This window comes from Euleptes europaea, chromosome 11 (genome assembly GCF_029931775.1).
Source record: "Euleptes europaea isolate rEulEur1 chromosome 11, rEulEur1.hap1, whole genome shotgun sequence".
In the NCBI taxonomy this organism is placed as follows: Eukaryota; Metazoa; Chordata; class Lepidosauria; order Squamata; family Sphaerodactylidae; genus Euleptes; species Euleptes europaea.
This window is the reverse complement of record NC_079322.1, coordinates 61,772,643-61,797,197: the sequence shown is the minus strand read 5'-3', so window position 1 is coordinate 61,797,197 and position 24,555 is coordinate 61,772,643. Positions and strand designations below refer to the sequence as shown.

At 42.7% G+C, this 24,555-nt stretch overlaps 1 protein-coding gene across 3 annotated transcripts in view; it reads right to left on the bottom strand.

The window, feature by feature from the left end:
- ZEB1 (zinc finger E-box binding homeobox 1) overlaps window positions 1-24,555 on the bottom strand; it is a 98,922-nt gene that overhangs the window by 23,018 nt on the left and 51,349 nt on the right. For all 3 annotated transcript variants that reach the window (XM_056857955.1, XM_056857953.1, XM_056857954.1), the window contains exons 2-3: window positions 7,829-8,029; window positions 3,958-4,020 (exon numbers count right to left, since the gene is read on the bottom strand). Coding sequence is in view for 2 of the 3 variants with exons in the window: in XM_056857953.1 (XP_056713931.1) it covers window positions 3,958-4,020; window positions 7,829-8,029 (264 nt within the window). In the remaining variant the exon portion in view is untranslated. The remainder of the gene's footprint in view (window positions 1-3,957; window positions 4,021-7,828; window positions 8,030-24,555) is intronic.

The following is a 24,555-nucleotide window of genomic DNA, read 5'->3' as shown; positions in this document are numbered from 1 at the left end:
TAATTTGCCAAGCTTTGGCTTCTGTAGTTTCAAGGCTTGTAGAATTACAAACATCCTGGACACACAGCAGAATATGCAAGGGTCCAATAGAATGATTCACACCCTGGTTAAATCCATATAGGGATTTTCCACCAGCCATCCTTTCTGCAGTTCCTTGCACCCTCTCCTTCTCTGTAACAGACCTCTGTCTCCTCCAATCATCTTTATCCTTAGTTTCAGATAAATCATTGTAAGCCACTTTGGGTCCCCCATTGGGGAGAAAAGTGAGGTAAAAATGAAGAAAATAAATAAATAAATAAAAATTGTTTAGCAATGAAGGCTATATCAGCAATATATCATGATTTGAAGAGTCACAGCGGAATTACATATTACAGCTGATATAACAATTTGCACCAGAACCACTACACCTTTCTGCCTTCTAAGATCATCTGGCGAGGCTTACAGCATGCACCCACTCCATCAGATATTAAGCAGATTGAAAATAGGGCAGGTCCTTGTCTGTGGTGGCACCACATGTACAATAGACTTTCCTTAAGGAAGCCTGCCAGCTGGAATGCATAAGGCCTTTTTAAAAAGAAAAATGCAAAAAATGTTTCTGTTGTTTTTTACATACTGGGTATCAGTTTTCCCATTTGTAAATGCTGTTTTTACAGTGCACTGACAGTTTTGTAGTTTAGTTTTTTTCTATAATGGTTTGAATTTAAAAAGTCATAAAGTTGAAAAATGCCAAAATTAATATGTTACAGTGCCCCACCACTATTTTGTTAGCCTCAGAATTAAACTTGAATTAATCTTTTCTTAAAAGGCTTAATTCAGAATATGGAAGACATAATAGCCACAATCTAGCAGCTCCAAATAGATGTACAGAATCTATGAAAAGGAATCATACTACAAAAATATATATTCAAAGCTTCCTTCTCATAGTGAAGCATAGGACAAACAGCACATATAACAGTCCATAATGTGGTACAGGAACCAGTGGGAGGAAAGGGTCCAAAGTCTTTTTTTGTTCTTTTAACACTATGGACATTGCATTTGCAAATATATGTCAAGGTATCCCTAGGGACAGACACTCAGATTCCCGAGATTCTAAGAAGTCCTCAGGTATCAAAGGGATGTGTATAGTGCAAGTGCCTCAGGCACTGAGCCATTATTTCCCATATGAATTAAAGAAAGCGAACAGCAATAAGTAAATATGTGGATCATTCTATGAGCTGGTGTTAAGATACACTGCTGAACATAAAATGAACTATGAAATTAGTCTGGCTAATATTGTTAACCTCAGCTTCATCCCATCATAATAACCTCTTCTGATCTTTCAATAGGCCAGAAATAAGTTGCTCATCCACTGCTCATACTTCTTGAATCAAAAAGCGGCTCAGAGGCGCTGCAGTCAGGGACACAGAGTGCTCTGCATCATTTATTAGCAACACCTAAAAATTGCTAAAAATTGTGGTGTTGGAGGAGAGTGTTACGGATACCGTGGACTGGCAAAAAACAAAAACAAATCAGTGGGTTATAGATCAAATCAAGCCTGAACTGTCTGTAGAAGCTACAAGGACTAGACTGAGGCTATCGTACTTTGGCCACATTATGAGAAGACAAGAGTCACTGGAAAAGACAATCATGCTAGGAAAAGTTGAAGGCGGCAGGAAAAGAGGAAGATCCAAGATCCAACAAGAGAGGGATTGACTCTATAAAGGAAGGCACGGCCCTCAATTTGCAAGATCTGGGCACGACTGTTAAGGATAGGATGTTTTGGGACTTCCGCTAGAGACGCTGATCTGAGCGCTCCATTCCTCAGGAGCTCCCGAGGTACCCAAGAAACGTTCCAATTTAGGGTGCACCCTGCACCCCTACCCGGTTCCTAAATAGTGGACTGGGAAACAGGAACTCTCCTGCAGCCTTGAAGAGCAGTCTGACACCCATTTTTTCTGAGAGAGGAAGACTCTCAGGGAATTGGGCGAGGTCCCGCCAGCATAAGGGGAATTACAACGCCGTGAACGTCTCTTTGGAATTAGGCTCAGATCTCCTCTACCTATTACCATCCAAGCAACTATACAAAGCAAGAATACCTACTCTCCTAAAATCTGAGTAAGTTAAAAGAACTCTTTTGTTTTACCTGGATCTGGAAGCTCCGAGGGATTGCTAAATACATCTGTCAAATCCGTATCTCCCCACCCATTGTTTATATGACTCTTTGAAAACAAGAAAAGATCAGATAAACCGGCAGGAATCTTATCAATTTGATTGGTGGGAAGACATAACAACTAGGATTTTTGAAAGACGCTTCAGCTACCAATCAGAAACTATGACGTATAAAGGGGAGGGAGGAGGAGTAACCCCCCCCCCGGGGTGTCGTCTTTCTAACTAAATTAAGTCTTCCTGCCACGTCCTTCCCGGAAACAATATATCATCGCGAGAGTACCAGAGAACTTGGAATCGGAAGAGTGGCATTATCGTGTAACTGGCAAATACTCCCCAAGTTCCTGAACAAAGGGAAGACGGAAGGTTTACGACCCTGATTCCTGCAGCACCTCTTTGTTATTTACAACACCGCTGTATTTGTCTGGACTTTACCAACTAAGTCTTAACAGAATTTTCAGAAGCAGCAACCATGGAACGTCTGACTAAACAGCTGGATCAACTTTCTGCTTTGATGAACACTCAATATCAACTTATCAATCAAAAACTGGATATCATCTTAGACGATCTTAAAGATATAAAAACCCAAATCATCACAATGAGGTCAGAGGTGACACTAGAGGGCTCTCTAGTTGACAAGAGAGACGAAGAACAGAAGAATCTTGCAAAGGAAACGGAGAACTACAATAAACAAACTGCAACAGCCCAGCTGGCAACAGCGGATCTGAATGTGAGTGACTTTGACTTCTGTCTTTATAATCTGCCTGATGAACTTTTTAACACCAGCTTGGAGGACTTAAAGGGTAGAAAAACTGGAGCTATTGGGATCTTTTTCTTTGACTTTGGGATGGAAGAAAATGCAACGCAGACTTCCTATGAAGATCATTCACCTGCAGAAGAAACTCTACCATCAACTTCCAAGGATGCTCTTCGACATTTAGTGTTAATGAGGAAAAGAAGAAAAAGTTGGAAAGACAAAGGGACTGATTTAAAAGAGTCTAGTTTTTCTTTTGGAAGGGAGTAAAAAGGAACCGGTTAAAAGGCTTGGCTTTATTGGAAATAGAATTATATATGGTATCAATGTACTAGAAATATCATTTGTATTAAATGAGTATTTGGGAGAAATGGAGGATTTACAAAATAATTAATTTTTAATGGAAGTAATTAAATGTTTCCTATTGTTCTAATCCATTTATTATTAGTGAGATTTACTAACTTTTTTTTCTTTCTTTTTTCCCCTTCATGACAGTATTAATTATTAATCTTTGTCTCTTTGAAAAATATAAATGCCAAAGAGATTAATAAGTATTAGTAACAATATCAGGATTAGAATTTTATGCAAAAGAGACTACTAATTTATCACAAGATGGATGGAGGTGTAGGGGAAGTCAACATATTTTTGATTATATATAAATATCTTCAACAATATTTTTATTGGATTTTACATTGTTTATATTAATTGTTGAACTTTGTGCTTAATACTTTTGGAAAAATAATAAAAAATTAATTTAAAAAAAAAGGATAGGACTTTTTGGAGGACACTGTTTCATAGGGTTGCAGTGAGTCGGAAGCGACTTGATGGCATTAACACACACACACACACACACACACACAAACACACAGAGAAATTGCTTTAATGGGAGCCCTCTTCAATAGTAGCATTTGTATACCAAAGTCTCAAATGTGGCACAGACACCAAAGGAGATCAAAGAGAGAAGAAAAGTAGTGAAGGACTTAGTGATGCAGTTATCCAAACCTCACAAAAATGCAAAGTATCACAAAAAACAAATGGAGGAATTTGATGACAAATACCTGCACATCCAGGTTCATCTGCTTGAGCTTCAGGCCCCAGGATTTCTTTTACTTCTTTACTAGCTAAATGATATGACAGAGGAGAGAGGATTAATCTTTCACAAATGCCAGAATTTACTCAAAGCAACATCTTTACCCTCTTGCTGCTGAGGGAATTATTCCCCCCCATACAACAGCAACATTCTGCATAGCTCATGACTATTAAAGCGAGCTGAATCTCCCAGAAATTCAATAAAGGGGGGGACATGTTGCATGTGGGGGACATGGGGACTTGGTAACATGTGAATAGGCCCTCAGTAATCCCAATGAGAGTTCCCATAAGATTTAGTTACAGTAAGGAAAGACTACACACTATTGTTACTGAGCTAAAACAGGCAGACATATGGAACTAGCAGTAAGGCCAACAGCCAACCCCAACAGTCCTTTTCTGAATACAAAAGATGTGGGTGGAAGGGAGGGAATGATGAAGCCCCTCTTGCTGCCGCATGTGCACTCTGGAACCTATTCCCCATTCTGAAGGTGAGTGCCAGTCACATGTTAAATGTGAGATGGATTAGGCCAGGAGTCCCCAAACTTTTAGAGCCTGCAGGCACCTTTTGGAATTTCGACACAGCGTGGTGGGCTCAGCTACAAAATGGCTGCCTTGGGAGGTGGCGCCAGCCACAAAATGGCTGCCACAGCTTGCCTTCAGTCACATAGCAAAGATCCTTGTGCAACGGTGGCAGCTGCTGCCAAAGCAACATTTAAAACAAAACAAAACTGCATAGAGAATCAAACTGAAAATGGCCAATCGGAAGCCTTGCTGGACAAAAGCCCCACCTGGCCTCGCCCACTTTTCAAAAACACTTGGCAGAAAAGATGTCGATGGGCGCCATGGCGCCCATGGGCACCATGTTGAGGACCTCTGGGTTAGGGTTTCCCCTAATTAAACTCATGTTTAAAGTATCATCGAATCAGACTCCACATTTTTATATAACAGGCCTTGCTGACAGCATACTCCAACTGTCATGTGTGCATGCTGTGGGCAAGATTTCTCCGTGGTGATACCACTTCTACTGTAAGTCTGGAAGACACCCTCAGTAGCAGCTTTCTGGGCAGGCTGTAAAATGGTCCTTCATTGTAGAGCTGAATTAATTCATTAGTATCTTTAACGTTTTAAAATGTTTGTTATCTGTTACTGGCTGTTGATCGGCATTACCTGCCCTGTGAATGAGGCAGGATGCACAATTTTACATAAGCAAAATGCTTAGTAAAATTTGTGCAGTCTGTACCAAATGCACATGATATTATTGATGCTGAATTTTTTTTAAAAAGTGATGGGTGTGACCACAAACCCACTTGCATGAATGATCCATGTGAGCTCTTGTGACTTGGCCATCATCAGTGGCTGCCCCCAAGGTGGGCTGCTCCCATGCCTGGAGAACCCACTTGGTATGAATATTTTAAAAGTCAACATTGCACAGCCGAGCCTAAAAACCATTTAGGAATGATAAGAAAGGCTATGGAGAAACCCTCAGGATTTCAGCTGATGCAATCTGGAGGATTTCCTTCTAAAGAATTCACAATATGCCACTGAAAAACAGCCCTGACTTCAAAAATCCAATGGCTAGGTGTCGGACTAGGACATGGGAAACCCAGGTTCAAATCCCCACTCGCGCCATGGAAGCTTGCTGGGTGACCTTGGGCCAGTCTCACAATCTCAGCCCTGACCCTGGCTAGTGTTTGGATGGGAGACCTCCAAGGAATACCAGGGGCATGATGTGGAAACAGGCAATGGCAAACTACCTCACTGAGACACCAGGCAGATCACACCATGCAAATCAATACAATCAGTAGGATGATACATCTGATAAAAAATGTAAAAGGACTAGGATTGCAGAGGTTTGAAACAAAGGTGTTATCTGAGCAAAACATAAGTATTAAACATGACGTGGTATTATCATTAAAAGTTATCACAATAATAGGCTCGAGAGAGCCAGCGTGGTATAGTGGTTAAGAGCAGCGGACTCTAATCTGGAGAACCAGGTTCGATTCCACAGTCCGCCATGTAAAGCCTGCTGGGTGACCTTGGGCCGGTGACAGTTCTTTCAGAACTCTCTCAGCCCCCCACAACTTCTCATGTTACACAAAACTGCCTTATACCGAGTCAGACAATTAGTCTATCAAGGACTTGCCTACTTTGACTGGCAGCAGCTCTCTGGGGTCTCAGGTGGCAACGTTTCACACGCCCTACTACTTGATCCTTGCAACTGGAGATGCCAGAGACTGAATTAGAGAAGTTCTGTGGGCAAAGCAGATGCTCTGTCAGGGTGCCACAGCCCCTCACCCTATTGTCTTGCAGGCACTTTTTAAAAACTAGACTGAAAAGCAGAAATCAGCGCCGAAAGGAACATGCCATCCTTTAATCTAGCTGATACCTTGTTAAGACTTGGTGAAGTTGTCACCCAGCTGTAAGATAGGCTGTGGATTTTGTCTGGTCCCAACTATAAATGTCAACTGCAAGGTGCTTCAGACCCTCAAGTAACGCAGCACCTTTTCCCCTAGCCTCTTAAGGATAAACGTTAAAAACACACAACGAAGTGTTTTGTGGAACCCAGACCACACAACACCCCTCCACACCACCCCGGGCAGGCTTAGAGAACGTGAGAAAGCAGCAAAAGCCAAGGTAAGGTCGCGTGCTCCAGGCAATACTTCACGAGAATATCCAAATTCTAGCAGGGCATTGCTTTTTTGTGAATGTTAGAGCTGGCTGTTAGATCATGCTGCGAGTCTCCCAGTTTAGCCAATAAGGGTGACAGATTAGTTTAAACTGACAACATATGTCCTGGCTGTCTCTTTGTATTATCATCTCCAGAAACATTTGGCTTCATAATAAAGGGCTGTGAACGCTTCCTCTTGTTACAGCGAGAGCATGAACATAACTTAAAACTGCTTATCTCCTTTGCTATACCAGGTGAGAGTATTAAGGCGAGGAGACCTAAGGAATTTATGGGATTCAGTATTGATAGGATTGGATTTAATACTGCTGAAGCAAGCAGACCGAGAGCAGCTGAATCTTCTCTATAGACACACTATAAAACAGAGCTAAAGAGTCTTACAGAGAAGCTAACTTCCTCAGTAAAATTTTATACTAGGTAGTTTTAAGAGCTGGAGCATAGTTAGTCTTCGTTATTCTTTTAGCGCCAACCAGGATCACATCAAGTATGAAATAAAATAGCTCTTGACATCTAGGCAGACCCCAATTTCAGCTACGTTGAGCACAAGTACGCTGCAGAATCGTATGCGTTCAGATTCTCCAGACACTGGTGTTTTCCCATGGAAAACAGAAAGGTTTAGAAAAGCTTTGTGATAATGAATTCTTTTAAACATTTTTTTTCAGGTAGTGAATTTCCATCTCTGAGTTACACCTGCCAGATAGACAGATTGCATAGGTGGAGCAGAAAACAATGAGTGGGCATTGTGAAGCGATGCCAGCATAACCAATGCCAGTGTGTTGGCAGTATGGTTACGACTGGTACAAACAACCCAGTGGAATACTGTCAGTGCAAAGGGAGAGAACCGGGTGGCATTAAGAACATGGCAGGGGACAAGCAGGGCTTTGTCAGAATCCCACTATGGTAGCTCATTGGTCTCTGCCACCCCCTGTGCCAATGTAAGGGGATGCCAACAAAAGAACTGATGTAAATAAAAAAAAATACTCCTATTCTTTCTACAAAATCAGGGCCTCAAATAAAGGAAGTTTGTTTCCTTCATCATTTAATGCATCATGCAAAGAGTAATTTTAGTGTAATGCAATACTTTAACATGAGTTAATAATTTATTTATGTACTTACTAATCTTCTTAGGTGAATACACACTTTATGACACATACCTTCATCTTCCCAGCAACTGTTTGCACTTCCTTCTCTTTCGCTGCTTTCTGGTAATACTGTATGGTCTTTTGGCAAGTCATCGTCTGGCACGCTGTCACCACAATCCGCTGCATCTGTTACACTCTCCTCTTCAACAATGTGCAATTTGTCTTCGTCATCTGAATCTGAATTGGTTTCTACAACGTTGTTGTAATTGGTAACTGTACAGAAACAAAAAAGAAAAGACCGGCATAACGATGCTGTTCAGCAGCGGCCTATTTCTAACACTAGGACTGGTGCTGAAGTTTTGCTTACTGACCTAAAGGTCAACCCCTTAACAAGAGGCACACAGCAGCAGGCTATGTAAGAAAGACACTTTGCCTGTGTTCTCAGAACTGCGGGCTATGAAGCAACCCCTAGTCAGCAACCCAGCCTTTCCCTTCGAGGGGCAAACTGAGAAGCTATGGTCTTGTCACTTGCACACTTAAGAGGGGAAAAGCTGTATTCTTTCCCCTGCCCCTTACCGAACGAACAGACGAGACCAAAACCTTGCTAGGAAAGGTTCCATCCTAACAAGGAAGGTAGAAGAGGGTCAAGCATTCTTAAGTGTCTATTTCTGGGAAAGCATTCAAGTTTCATTGACTCAGGACACGGACTCACAAGTAATACCTGTGGGAAACGGGCACACTGGTGGTGCAGGCACAGCCTGAGACTAATGCTTGCCATTAGTCAAGACCTGATATTCAAGGTATATTTTATCCTGCTGTGTTATGTATGTGTATTCTGCTAGTTCATGATCGGAATAAATCATAGATTGACTGACTGATTGAGGGTATTCAGTAGCCATTGCAATTTCTTGTTTCAGTATCACGCTGAGAACTTCACAGTACACATGAACACATGAAGCTGCTGTATACTGAATCAGACCCTTGGTCCATCAGTCAGTATTGTCCACTCAGACCGGCAGCGGCTCTCCAGGGTCTTAGGCAGGGGTCTTTCACATCACCTACCTGCCTAGTCCCTTTAACTAGAGATGCCAGGGATTGAACCTGGGACCTTCTACATGCCAAGCAGAGGCTCTACCACTGAGCCACAGCCCCTCCAGCCACAGTACCTCCTACCACATACTTGCTTTGCAATGCACATGTAGAATTCACTGAGACCCTGGAGAGCCGCTGCTGGTCTGAGTGGACAATACTGACTTTGATGGACCAAGGGTCTGATTCAGTATAAGGCAGCTTCATGTGTGTGTGAGTGCAGAATTAACAGACTGATTCTATGGCCTGTAGCTGGCAGTGTGGCAGGATAGCGGAAGGTATTAGTGGCATGGAATACATGTCTCTGTGTGGCACAGAAGCATCCTACAGTGTGGCTTCCTATAAGGGCTTTGGAAATTACCATATTCCCCCCCTCCATTCCCCGGCACATTTGCACTGACTAAAAAGGCTACATTAAGAAAGAGCAATGGAGTTTTTGAAGCCAAATGGTACAGAACTAGAGACCTCTTCATCTCACATCAACGGTGGCTTAACTGCTGAAGCCAGTTCTCAAAGAATCAAGCTGCCTAAATATTGTCGAAGGCTTTCATGGTCAGAGTTCATTGGTTCTTGTAGGTTATCCGGGCTGTGTAACCGTGGTCTTGGTATTTTCTTTCCTGACGTTTCGCCAGCAAATCAAGCTGCCTGTCGCATATTAATGAAGTGCCTTTTAAATTATTTGTAGCACATTTCTTTTAGCGTGTCTCTCCCCCCCCCCCAGTACACATAGCATAAATTATAAGTATGGCATTCACTCTATTATTGCAATTTGATTTATTACAAAAAGGAGTGGTTTATATTATAATGGTCTAACTGGTATAATGCCAGTTTTGATCCATCAAGCGAATACAGCTGTGGCTCAATCACACATTCACCTTTCTAAACATTTATCAAGGGTTTGTTGAAACAGCTAGAAAGACAAACTGTAGGTCTGGCATTATGGTTGGGTTGATGGATGGGTGGTTGTTTTTCAAGCTGGAGGCTACCCTACCCCGAACCTTTTACAGGTTCTCTTTCTGTCCCTCTTTGCAATATAACAGCAGCACTTTAGGATTTGGGGGGAAATAACTTCTTTTTCGGTACATGATGCTATAGCGGCCTCCTAAGTCACTGTGGATACTCACGACTTAGAACTTTTATTAATCGCCATTCCGTCAATGTACTTCAACGTATAACGAATAAAATAAATGACCTACCATTACACAATAAAAACAGCACCAAAAATAAAAGCAGAGACCAAATCAGATCACATGGCAAGAGACTCAAGCCCCACAACAGAGAAAAGTAGAGCAGAATTTAACATGCAAACAGCATCAAAAAGGTAGAATACTGTCTAACAAAGGAACAATAAATTCAAACCCTAAAAATGAAACTGAAAATGGACAGAACTTAAGCCCAGGCAACAACAACAAGAAGAAGAGGCTTCTGTCTGATGCTGGGAAAAAATAGTAGAAGCACAGTGCAGAGGATATTCCATAAATGTAGTGACACCACTGAAAAGGCCCTGTCCATGGTTGGCCCAGTGATGCTGCAAGCACACCGAGCTGGTCCTGAGAAGCCGTACTTTAACTTGATAGGCAAGTTTATATGCGAGAAGGTGATTATTCTGGACCTGTCATTTAGGGCTTTGGAACTGACATTCTGAATTATTCCCAGAAAAAAAGGCAGCCAATATAGCTCTTTCAGGACTCTGTATAATCTGAGTCAGTCAATAATCGATAGCTGCATTTTGTACTACATTTCAGCAATCTAACCTGGGTGTGATCAGAACAGATAGCGATGACCAAATCTTCCTCCTCAAGGTAAGGCCGCAACTATGGTAAAAGCACCACAGGAGAAATCTGGGCCTCCAAACACAGACATGGATCTTTAGCACCCCCCCCCCCCACTTCCCCATGGCTAAAATGTCTGTCGACTTCTCAGAGTACAATTTCAATAGAGAGCTCTGACTCATGAGGTAGGCCGGCCAAACTATACATTTCCTAACAATGCAATACTACACAAAACATTGAAGTTCTAAGCCTGTTTTGTGCAGGTCTAATGGGAATTTTGCACGGTTGTTGGCTAGTAGGCAACTGAAGATAGAAAAAATTATTTCATCCACAAACACATTGCAACAGACTGTAAGCATACGGGCCGCCTAAACTCCCAGACTGGACATGGCAACCCGATATGCAGGCACACGACTACTGTTCCAGCAGCGTGCCTGCCCCACATGCTACTGGGACGGCCGCTGTGTGCTCAGTTGAAACTGACACGGCCGCTCCTGTGTGCTCCATGCAGCCGGCAGCTAGGAAGCAGAAGCAAGGGCAACCGCCAGTGAACTTGAGAGACTCCATGTTCCTGTGCAAACTCTGTTCCAGCCGCAGCCATGTCGTGGAAAGTAGACAGTCACGTAGTCATTGCCAACACCCCCCTCTCCCACTGCAACATTAGCAGCTTAATGGGCAATCAGCAGCGATCCTGATATCAGCGATGAGTAGTTCCTCCAGCTATGCAGCAGCGATCCCCAGACGTTAGCACTGGGGTGCCCACAGCCCATACGTTACCTTAGGGCTTCCCATTTCATACAGCCTGCCACTCTGCCGGAGTGAGCAGCCATGCTAGAATACGCTGGGGGCTACCCATGCCCCATTTATTCCCCATGTCCCCCTTTTTCTGCTATCTTAGTCTACTGGAACTTGGACAACTCTCATCTGGAAAAAGGTGCAGTATTTCCCAATCAACGACCTCCTGCCACGTTGGCAGCTGGCCTTATTCTACTACCTTTTATTTCTTAGAATCTCTGTATGTTTGTGTTGCATCACTGAATGAAAGAAACGACATAAACTCTCTTAATTCGGAATCCCTTGTCTGCCTTTATTCTTAAGGTCACAGTTAATGGGCTCTGGTATAGTTGGTTGATCTCACTTTATAAATATTAAAGTTACCGATCTGCTCAGCTAATTCCCCAATTAAAGAGCATTTCGAGTAACAAGACATCATTATTGTTGTTGGTTTTGTGCTACAATAAACCATCAAAATGCTCTGGCTTTCATCTCAGCCTTAGGTTACTGCTGGCCTTGTTCCCTTAGCAATGTCAAGTTCAGTTTCTGAAAGCTGCCTTTATGAATTGACTGCAGGAACACCACCATGAAAATATTCTTGCCTTTTGCCCCTGGTTATATAAAGAGGACCTTCTCTAGAATCCTTCAAGACATGAATGTCATTTCATGTCCATTTAGAGTAGGACCTTCGTAGGGTCTCCATTCTGAAGGGTGTGGTAGTAAGATGACATCCAGCTCTGCAGAAGGCTTTTCTGCTTCCCGCTCACCTGCTGCAGCCTACACCGCCCTGAAGTTTACACAAGGGAGCCTGGATTGGGCTACTGCCAGCAAGCCCATTACTTTGAATGTCGGAAAATGTGAAGCGACATTGTAGTACTCACGATTAATGATGTTTATATCAATATGCCCTGACCTGGATGGGCCAGGTTAGCCTGATCTCATCAGATCTTGGAAGCTAAGCAGCATTAGCCTTGGTTAGTACTTGGATGGGAGACAACCAAGGAAGTCCAGGGTTGCTACACAGAGGCAGGCAATGGCAAACCACCTCTGTTCTTCTCTTGCCTTGAATACCCTATGGGGTCGCCATAAGCCAGCTGCAACTTGATGGCACTTTCCACCATCATGCCAGTTTATATCTATAGGGTATCTGGATTTTGTGAGATTTGCTGGCGCCCATCAGAAACAACACGAGGGCTGCAAAACAATCAGCATTCAGTATTCTCCAAGTGTCTCTGTTTTCTGTTACCTGTTTCTATGTTTTCTGTTACCTATCACCCTATTTTTGGTCTTGCAGAAAACATAAAATGTTTTTCAGCGTGGGTTGCTAGAGCTGAGAATTCAACAGCCCCCTTCCTAAGGTCTGTAGAAATCTAATCACTGAGCAGGGTGAGAATGCCTAATGTATTGTCAATCTATCTTTAGATGTATTCCCCCATTTCTGTCTGAGAAATGTGGGAGCTGGTTTCCAATCCTAGCAGCTGAGGCCCACTTGTTTGTCTTTCCTCAATAGGAATGGTCTCAGAGATCTCTCTCTTTCTGATAGGCCCATGGGAGGTAATAGAGCTAATTCCATTCATCATAAATGTTATCAAAAATATTACTGAGGTGTCCCCATTGTACTGGCTTCTATAATGTGGAATCCTCATGGAAACTTAGGGGCTCCCCTCTCCCTTTACCTTTAAAAGTGCATTGAAGTCAGCATAGACATTTAAAAATAAAAACTAAAGCCAAAATAGAAACAAAAACTCAAATACAAAACCTACTTTTCAGGGGTCATCTCTACAATGTCGGGAGCTGCACTGGCATTACCTCATATTTTTCCAGCAGCAAAAAAAAAAAAAAAATTCCAGTTAAGTTGTGCTCTCACATGATCTCTTCTCTCTTACATCCAGGACCAATAGAACAGCATGTCCAGGGGATCGTGGTTAAATATCTAAAGCTACTGGTGAGGTCCTTCTATCACAGAAGGAACTTCTGTGGGTCTCAGAAGTAGGATCTCTCTGCCTCCAGAAATTAAGCTTTTTTTTTTAGCTGTCTGTCACAATTGCCTGACCTCTCCAGAAGCAGGAAGTGACAGCTGGATCAAGCAAGCAGCAGTGAGCAGAACTCTCCACGTGCTTAACGAAGCACTTCTTCCCCAGTTCTGAGGATTTTCTCCCACTCTATCAATGTAGGTTACTGTTTCTAGGTATCATGACAAGTAACAAAATCTTGGAAGGAAAACACATACAGATGAACAGCAGCAAGCATTATGTCCACGAATGAGGAGCAAATACCACTGCATAGTTCTAAATTTTCCTTATGAAAACCTGTTTCACCACTGGTGACAAGCATAGAAAACATATAAGAAAGCATTTCAGGGATCAATTAAATGTCTACTCCCACTGGATGGAAGACAAGGGCATGTAAGCAAACAAGCTCTTCGGACAAAATAACTGCCATTCCTCCTCTCTCCTTTTCCTCCAAACGATGTTGTGGTTATACCTTATATTTGGTCTATTTCATATATAGAGTATGGGTCAAGTCACAGGAATCTGTGGTCAAAACAGGATCTAGCAGAGTCACTGTGCACCTGGTATTCTATCCACCACCACATCTATTCCTAACAGAAGACTCACCAATGGATAGGATGGTCCCCAAGACTTCAAACTATCTAGTTAAAGATCAAAGATTTTCATAGATATAAAATGTAGTTATCTGATATAGACATTCCAGTAATTACAAGTTGAACGACCAAACATTATAGTAGGAAAATGTATTTGTCTTATAGTGGATAATGGTCATATACAATTAAGTAGGGTATTGGAATCTTTATTATAAGATCCAACGTATTAGAACTTAAATATTAAATGATATGTACGCCCTGAGAAAATACGTTTCAGTATATGGTAGTATCATTTTTATTGGGTGTAAAGCCTTGTGATGTTTGCGTACTATTGTGTTGTATTTTATGTTTTGTCCTGTATCTTAATAAAACGAAATATTTTTTTTTAAAAAAAGACTTCAAACTATCTGACAGGCCCAATGAGTCATAGACAGAAACAGGGATTGTGTGAAGGAGCACCACAGTCAAGGAGACTGCAGAGCAGGCTGCCTTGACAAATCAGCTAAGACAACCGACAAAGATTCAGCCAGCATGGTGTAGTGGTTAAGAGTGGTGGTTTGGAGTGGTGGACTCTAATTTGGAGAACCAGGTTTGTTTCCCCACTTCTCCACATGAAGCACGCGGGGTGACCTTGGGCTAGGCACAATTCTCACAGAACTCTCTCAGCCCCATCTACCTCACAAGGTGTCTGTTGTGGGGAAGGGAAGGTGATTGTAATCTGGTTTGATTCTTCCTTAAGTGATGAAGTCAGCATACAAAAACCAACTCTTCTTCTTCCTTCTCCCCCAAAGCACTAGCCATTCAGTTATTCTGCACCAAATCGACATTTGGCAAAAGAGGTTTGCATCATGGACTTTGTTCAACTTTTGCAGAGCCATTATACAAATCATAAGCTATCAAACAAGAGTATTTTGAACATTACAGTATCTTTCACACACGCAGCTGTGGCGGAGTGGAGCATTTTCACATTTTTCAGAAAACTGACGGTCCAAAACTTCATGAGTGCACAAATAAATATCCCAGTGAAATGGGCTGGATCAACTGATCACTACTAAGTGAATCCACCTAACAATATCCCTTACTGGATTTATTTGTACAGTTCCCAAAACTGTGGAAGTGTTCCATAAATGCTTGGCCATCAATTATTGCTGCATTTCAGCTAATTTTGGCACATGTCACTCTAAGAATTTTTTAAGCTTCCAAATGAGGCTTTATTGAATCATTTTATGGTGACAAAATGAGTACAATTTTTTTAAGAAATCTGGCCCTGAGCAAATTTTTCGTGTGGCTATGGCCAAGTTTTTTAATTGGCTGCAGGTTTGTATATTAACTCTAAACAAATTAATCAAAACCCATATATATGTGTGTGTGTGTGTGTGTGTGTGGATGCAGCCCGCAATAATTTCCCTAACAGGCAGCAACACTTTTCTCAAACATTGCACTCACAGCAATAACATTCCCCCACATGATCAAGGGCATACACAGGACTGAAAGGCCATGGCAACTCGTGTGTAAGGGAAGCAGCCTGTGTGTATCTCCTTCAAAGGAAGTTCAGCATCGATTTTTGCGGGAAAGGATTTGTACACCACTGAGAAGCATCCTTGCCCCATTTCAATGAATTGTATTTGGTGGTGGTAGAAAGTGCTGTCAAGTCACAGCTGACTTATGGCGACCCCGTAGGGTTTTCAAGGCAAGAGGTGTTCGGAGGTGGTTTGCCACTGTCTGCCTCTGCATGGGATGAGGGACTTCTGAGAGAACTGTGACTAGCCCAAGGTCACCCAGCAGGCTTCATGTGGAGGAGTGGGGAATCGAACCCAGTTCTCACGATTAGAGTCCACCACTGTTAACCACTACACCACGCTGGCTCTTAATTCTATTTAGTACTCTCCAAGTTTGAGTTCTGAAGACACAGTTGTACAAATTGCAAGTAGAAGTTAGTTGAACAGAATGCTGTTATCACAAAGAAACCCCAAGTCACAGAATGGTTTTGAAATTTTTTAAAATTAACGAGGCACATGAACATTCATGAACTATTTTAAAAAAGGAGGGGGAGAGCAGGGCAGACAGCTCCTTAAGCACAGGAATTGGACTCGTGGCAGAAACATTTGATTTGTTGACATACACAGCTCTTGTATCATTTCTGAAGGCAAAGAAAGTCAGACTCACGCTGCTTAAGAATTTCTTTTGAACTCTGTTTTCAACTACACCTGCATTTACCCTTAAAATGTCAGTTTCCTAAGAGCTATGATGGCTGATGCACACCTCTTTATGAAATCCAAGCCTCTTGAAGTCTAATAAATGGGCACATTTTAAGTCTTTCTGTTACCGCACACCCTTTTTCTACAGCTTTCCGAGTCATTCCCTTGCAGCACTATGGGAAGGAACCATACTGATTTTATGTTCTATAAACTTGTAGTATAATGTTGATGCTGAATTGTTTCAATATACTAGCATACTATGATACGGCTTCCAGCGCTCAGCTCGTATATTTCCTTTGTGGTATTCACCAGCAAAAGAGCTTGCCATTACGTTCCAATGGGGCAAACTGGTCTGGGCAAGACAGTTTGCCCAGTTCAGGCATATTATTAGCAAACTACCGTTTTTTAAACTACAGACTAGTTTGTTAACAAAAGCAAAAGGGGAAAGAAAGTACATGGTTCTGCAATACACTTGTGATCCACCGTGATTTAGAAAATTGCACTGAAAATTAATGTTGTGTGCAATTTCCTTAGCAGCAGTAGCTGCTGGAAGAGTCTAATGTCTGAAACAGAGCTGAAACTTTGTTGAGTGCCAAGGCGCCAAGTAAATTGAGTATATGCAAAGATGCAACTGCAATTATTCACTGGTATTTAAGCTGCAATCTCTGGATAACTCATGAAAAGCAACTTGTTTAGCGGGAAACAACAATTTATTTTGTAATATTTCTCTGCTGGGGCTTAGGGTTAACGGACTATCGGGGAAATTCCATACATTTAAATCCATTAATAGGTTAACTTCGGCTTTCGACAATATATGACCTGGGACCAACCTTTTATCAGTATTTACGAGTAGTACATATACATAGTTTATTTAACTTCTTACCGAAATACTCATGCAGTGGTTTGCCTCATCTCATATGCCACAGAGGCTAAGGAACCTTTTAAGAGCCATCCGCAGTGAAGCACCTACAAGGATAAAGTGCTCTTTAGCAATCTCCATGTGGTGGTTTTGTTAAAATCAGCGCTGAAATGAGGATGTTGTGAAGAGATTTTTTTGTTGAGAAAAAACTTGCAGCCAATCTGTGTAAAAAACTATCAGCACCTGGCTAAGCACTATGCCAGTGGCATTGAACATATGGTCCTAAGAAGCAATCCAATGCAAACAGCTTTTGAAAACTGAATATGGACTTTAATTTTAAAGGGAAAGCCTCCTGTACTATTAGTGTTATCAACTTTGTACTGCCCTCCAAGGAGAGCCCAAGGTCAGCCCTGCCCAATTTTCAAAGTTCCTTGAACCAACTGCCATTTTAAACTCACAGCCAAGCTCTGAGGTAGATTTGAGAAACAGTCGTCAGGCCAAGGTTACCCAAATAAACTTCATGGCTGTGAGCAGGGATTTAAAATGGGATCTCCTCACTAAGACCAATACAGTATTTCGTGTACCACACTGGTTCTCAATAATGAACAACCTCTTTAAGCAATTTTCATTTATAAAAATGTGGATATGTAGGGTTCCGTCATAAAACTTTAGCAGAAACTTTAGTTTTTGTTAGAAATCGGGGTTTTTTTTGTGTGTGTGCTAATTCTAGTTACTAAAAAAACCCAAAAAAAACCCCCTGGGCTTTAGAACATTTCTCAATAAATTATGTCCAAGCTGGCAACAAGACACACTCAGCTGTCTGAGGAAAGATTTCTCTAAGAGTAAAATGATCAGCATTCCTTCAAGCTGAGCAAAACTGAGACATGCAGAGTTCAGATATTTCAATTCTAATTTTCAGTAATAACACCTTAAAATGAGGTATGAAAGTATGATGGATACATTTAGAGAATAACTTTGATGACATTCATTTTGCATGTCATTTAACAGATGTTCCATCTGATTCTGGACATTTGTCTTTTATGTCTGTAATACTAGACCATGTGGAGGTGGACTGGAAGCTCATGTGGAATCACTGCAAGAGGGGGAAAATCGGGAAAACAACCAATCCCTTTTCAAATTGAGACGGCTGATTTCTGCTCCTTTATCTTCTTTCATTGGCTTTCACCATTCTACACTTCTGGAACATATTCAGTCTTCATGAAGCCACTGTTTGTATTTCTCTCATTAAACAGCTTCTTGTATTCTAAATGTTCAGGACAGTCCTGAAGACTCAGTGTCTATATATGCTTCCTCAAACTTCAAGCCATGTTTCTGAGGCATTACAGCCAGCCACAACCTTACAGAGATGCCATGGAGGCCCACTTGTTCAAGAAAAAACCCTGATAATGTTGAGTAGTACTTGCATATTATTGGAGCTGGGAAGTATTTATCATATTTAGGACTGGTTTATACAGTCAACCAAAATCACGTGGCAAACTTTTAACAGGTTGTACTTCCTTAGGTGAAAGAACAAAATAAAATTGTTTATTTGATTGCTCTGCCATCTCAAATCTTTCTGTCCATACAAAACATTACATTATTATTACTATTTACAAAATTTATATCCCGCCTTTCTGCCCTTACAAGGGCCAGCGCGGCTAACAATTTAAAACATACATGATAAAATTAATTATAAAACCATTAAAAGCAACCCCCTCCCAAACGGTCATCATTAAGCTATTGTTAAAAGGGTTAAAAATAGAGTAAAATACATACAAAACATAAAAACATAGGTTAGGAAGGAGGGATCATTGAGGGAATGCCAAACAAAACAAATAAAGTCTTCATCCGCTGGTGGAAGTAGAAGACGACAAACAAATCTCCCTGGGGAGAGTTCCAGAGCTTTAAACTATGACAGAGAAGGCCCTCTTTCGGGTGGCCACCCGCCTGATCTCAGAAGGTGCCGGCACCTGAAGCAGGGCCTCTGAAGATTACCATAATGGTCAGGCTGGTTCATAAGGGATAAGGCGGTCCTCAAGTATGTTGATCCTAAACCATACAGGGCTTTGAAGGTCAAGACCAGCGCCTCAACTTGTGCCCAGAAACAAGCTGGAAGCCGAGGGAAATAGGCCAAGCCTGAAGTGATATGGTCCCTATGAATTGGTCCCCACTAGGAGATTTACAATTCAGTCCAAGAGCTTAGAAGGGTGTAACTCTGCCTAGGATCGCACTGTTAGTCTAGCCTTCTCTTTGATGTATTAGGATTTTTTTCATGGTGGAACAGAGCCCAACAAAAAATTATCTGGCCCAACATAGACTTTAACATGTCCTCCCTCCCCACACCCAATCCCATGAGTCGAAATAAAGCCTACTGTATTTCTGAAATTTCAATACAAGACCATGTAATGGCAATGGGCTTGAAGTCCAAGTCAAGTCAAACTCCAATGGTTTGGCTACACACAGGGGCATGTGTATATGAAAGAGAACATATACATCTTCACTTGCAAGCTGCACTCCAGCAAGAGTTGTGGGTGACTGGATTTTGCAAAAGGTATGTACTGCAAAAGGTATGTACAGTATATACATCCCTCTCTACTCTGTGTGACAGCTGAGAAGTTCAGCATATTGAGAAGGTACAGGAAAAAAACCCATGAACACATTTCAAATCTTCCTGCAATACCTACTTGGCATAACTGTAATGCTGGTATGAACATTTTATTGTTGACCTTGAGAGAGAACGGGGGGGGGGGGGAGTGAAGAAGCCAGATTCCCCCCAACACCTAATTTTTATACATGCTAGATAGTTGTTCTGCTATTTCATCCTGTTTTTTTTTTAGCATTAATCCCTTTAAAAATGAAAAATACATCTGGCAAGTATATTGCCGTATGAACATCAATAGCTGCTCAAAGACCAGAATAAGAATCTACATTTACTCTAGATAGGAGAGGAAAGGAGGGAGATATGATTGCAATACTTATAGCCACGCCACTATTAGGGGAGACAAGGTATGGCTGTCAAACAAAGTCTGCCCCATCATGTGGGAAATTGGTTAAGATGGTCTTTCCCTAGAGGTTGAGGGTTGCTGACAGGTCTTGGGGATTTTCAGGTCAGAAAAGCTAGCATTCCTATTAAAATCCTGGTTGGCCTATGGAATGCAGAGATAACATGTGGTGACGGCTGCCAACTTGGAAGGCTTGAAGAGGGGAGTGGACATGTTCATGGAGGAGAGGGCTATCCATGGCTACTAGTTAAAATGAATACTAGTCATGTTGCATACCTATTCGCTACAGTATCAGAAGAGAATGCCCATTATATTAGGTGCTGTGAAACACAGGCAGGATGCTGCTGCAGTGGTCTTGTTTGTGGGCTTCCTAGAGGCACCTGGTTGGCCACTGTGTGAACAGACTGCTGGACTTGATGGGCCTTGGTCTGATCCAGCATGGCTTTTCTTATGTTCTTAAAACCTAAAAACTCACACAGGGAGAGGACCCCAGACCCAACCTGTAGACTCCACAATGTGCAAAGTGTTTGTAAGTGCATGAGAGTTCAAAGATGGCTGGTACTTAACTCAGACAACTGAAGTGATACTTAGGGATGTAGAGCTGTTGGATGCAGGTTTGCACCAGGGGGTGCTGTGGACCCAGTTTGGCTCATGGAGAAGCCACTGGTATGGCCAAGATTTATGAGCAGAAACCGTGTCTCTTCCTGGAAAAACAGAGTTGCACTTACCTGTAACTGCTGTTCATTGATGTCTTCGGTACAGACACATATGTGGGACTGCGCCTGCGCACAGGCCTGCAGCCGGTAACTTTTATTAGCCTTAGACCTCTAATTGGGGATGCCCCTCCCATTACGCAGGACGGCTTCACGCCAAACCGCCTCATGCTCCTCGGCGGGTCATCCCCTCCCTCCTCAGTTCCTCGCCCGCCGCCAACCTGTATAATCTAGGGTCTGTAGCCTTGACATATCATGCGGGAGCATGTCACAGGGCATGACCGGACACACTCTTGTTTGGGCTCAAGTATGAGACTACTGGTTTACCAGAAATCCAGAGCAGGGCTCTGATAATCGAGGCTTTCATACATCCTGTAACCTTTGCGTTTCATTCCGTAATCTTTCTTTCTTTCTTTTTTTAAGGTTGACAGCGGGGTTGGAGGGAGGGATGTGTGTCTGCACTGAAGACTTCAATGAACAGCAGTTACAGGTAAGTGCAACTCTGTTTCATCTTCAGTCTTCAGTGCAGGCCCACATGTGGGATTTTAACAAGCTTACCAGATGGAGGTGGGTGTCGATCTAAGCGAACAACGTCTGGAGGACTGCTCTTCCCACTTCTGCGTCTTTCCTTGCCTGCAGGTCCAACACTTAGTGTCTGACAAACATGTCCTCACTTGCCCACGTCGCAGCTCTGCAGATGTCACCGATGGGAACCCTTCTGTGGAGAGCAGCGGAAGAGCCCTGTGCCCTGGTGGAGTGTGCTCGGACAATCAGGGGGCATGTCATGTTTGCTGACTTATAAGCTAGCTTCACAGCTGAAACCATCCACCTCGCAATGGACTGTGAAGATGCTGGTTTTCCCTTTTTGGGGCCTGATAGCAAATAAAGAGAGATTTTGACTTTCTAAAATGTTTCGTTCTATCAATGTAGTACAGAATAGCCCTTTTAAGGTCTAGGGTGTGGAGGGTCTTCTCTGCTGGAGAAGTTGGTTTTGGGAAAAAGACAGGGAGTACCAGGTCTTGTGTCAGGTGAAAACTGGAAACTACTTTGGGTTTGAATTTGAGGCTGGGGTGTAACACAATCTTCTCATTATACACCTTAAGGGATTGTCAACCCTGAGAGCAGCTAGCTCTCCCACTCTCCTAGTTGACGTGACTGCAACAAGGAAGGCTACTTTGGCCGAAAGCATGGACAGTGGTATATGGGCCAATAGTTCAAATGGAGGTAGCATGAGCTTGGCTAGTACCAAGGAGAGTGACCACTGAGGGATTAACTTGGGTAAGGGAGGAAATAAAGTGTTGAGTCCCTTTAAGAAATGTTTGGAAAGGGGATGGGAAAACATAGTGTAACCCTCTATCTTATCATGAAAGGCTGATACAGCCGCCAAATGTACTCTCACAGAGGATACTGAGAGGCCTGTCTTAGTGAGATCCAAAAGGTAGTCCAAAACACGGGGAAGTGGGCAAATGAAAGGAGAAACACCTCTGAATTTAGCCCAATCGGAGAATCTTTCCCATTTCCTGTCATAAGAATATCTAGTGGAAGGTTTCCTGGCTTGGCGAATGACCTCCTTCACAGGGGAGGAGAGGCCAGTCTCTGTTGGGGTATTATCCTCCAGGCTGCTAGATGTAATCTGTTCACATCGTGGTGAAAGAGGTCGCACCACCTTAGGAGACCTGGGTGTCTGGGAAGGTGCTTGTAATTCCCCCCTGCCAGCTGAACCAGCTCTGTAAACCATATTTGTCGGGGCCAAAGAGGTGCAATCAAGATGCATGACGTGTTGTCCACTCTGATCTTTCCCAGAACCCTTTGTAAGAGTGGGAAGGGAGGGAAGGCATAGAAAAGGGTGCCCAACCAGGTGATCTGAAAGGCGTCCCCTAAGGACATCGGGTCGTTTCCCGCTAGTGAACAAAATCTCTTTGCTTTTCTGTTTTCCCTGGTGGCGAATAGATCGACCTGGGGGGTGCCCCACGCCTGAAATATTGGGTGCAGAAAGTATCCCTGTAGTTCCCATTCGTGATTCGTGAGGAACTTCCTGCTGAGGGAGTCTGCCCAGGTGTTGTGTATCCCCGACTTCCTGCTGAGGGAGTCTGCCCAGGTGTTGTGTATCCCCGATTGAGGGGACGGATCCGACAGTCTCGGATCCGAGCTGGATCCGGGGGTCGGCGATGGAGCCGAGCGGACGGATCGGGCGCCTCTTGACGCTTGGGAACCGGCTGACGGTGAAGGAGCCATCAGGGCCTTTTCCCAGAGTTCCGCATTTAAGCAGTTGGCGCGGGCATTACGGGCCCGGGTGGAAAATTGTTGGCATATTTTGCAGGTAGAAACGTTATGCCCTTCGCCCAGACAGAGCAAGCAGAGGTCGTGCTGGTCCGTGTGAGGTATTTTCGTAGCACACTTAGGACACAGTTTGAAGGGCATTTTGGGGGCCATCACGGCCCTCAGCACAGGGCCAAGGGGACAGAGGCAAAGCGCGATATTTGACTCTCCGGAGAGAGTACGCGTCTGTAGAATTAGCGGAGGGCTGGCTAGGCAGACCTAAGTGGCAGCCTTGATCGAAAAAACTCATGAAATTGAAAGGTCTGAAGAAGAAAAACTCTGAGGTCAGGCAAAAAGCTCCGTTCTCGGCGGCGGCAAAGAAGGAACTGAGGAGGGAGGGGATGCCCCGCCCAGGAGCACGTGGCGGTTTGGTGCGAAGCCGTCCTGCGTAATGGGAGGGGCATCCCCAATTGGAGGTCTAAGGCTAATAAAAGTTACCAGCGGCAGGCCTGCACGCAGGCGCAGTCCCACATGTGGGGCTGCACCGAAGACTGAAGATGAACCATGTTTATTTAATTAATCAGTCTAATTTCTACTCCGCCTTCTCCAGCCCAGGCCAGGCTCAGAGCAGCTCACAAACCTAGCAAGCATACAATACATTAAAAATAAGATAAAACCATCTAAAAATCACAATTAAAATAGCCCTATATCACAATAAATGCTCCCTTTGTAAATCACAAGGACCAGCTACGGTCATTATGACAGAATTTTGACTGAGGCTTGACTGGAAAAGACCACAACATGTTCAGTTGCCCCAGGAATGCCACTGCTATACTTAAAGCACTGCCGAGTTTAAAAAAATATATATTGAAAAATTAGCTTATTTTAAGCAATGTGCAAATAGATGTTTTAGAAATAATTAAATGAAGATAAGGACCTATTAATTATGTATGAAAATAGTTGAACGTATCCATTGGGATGTGAGAGCTAGCCATGTCAACATTACCATTTCAAACTAAATCTGTTTTGATGTCAAGAGATTGGCTAGACATTTGAGTTTCTGATTAAATACATCTGAGGGTCAGCGTCAGATTTACACAGAAGTACCAAACAGTTCTTAAGGACACAGTTATTCTAATTATGTAGAACACAGTACCATTAGACGTACAAGTACGAACTGACAATGAGATGGACGTTAACATCAAAGATTAGTAATTTGCTAACTCAACATTCAATTCCGCCTCCATTGAATACATAATCTGTTACACGTGCGTCAAAATGTAGATATCAGCTTGAGGTAAGATTGAGCAGCATAAATGTTCTAACAGCTGTCTACCAAACAAGGAACTGTCAATGTCCAATAACCTATTATTCACACCTCTTTAATCACTGCCATGGAGTCAATTATAAATAGCCTAATACATTTTTAAATAAGGTCAGTCTGAAATGAAACAAAGAGTAAATATTCCAGAACCCAAGCAGTTCAAATTCGAATACATGAGAATTTAGCATTTTAAATGAGTATTCA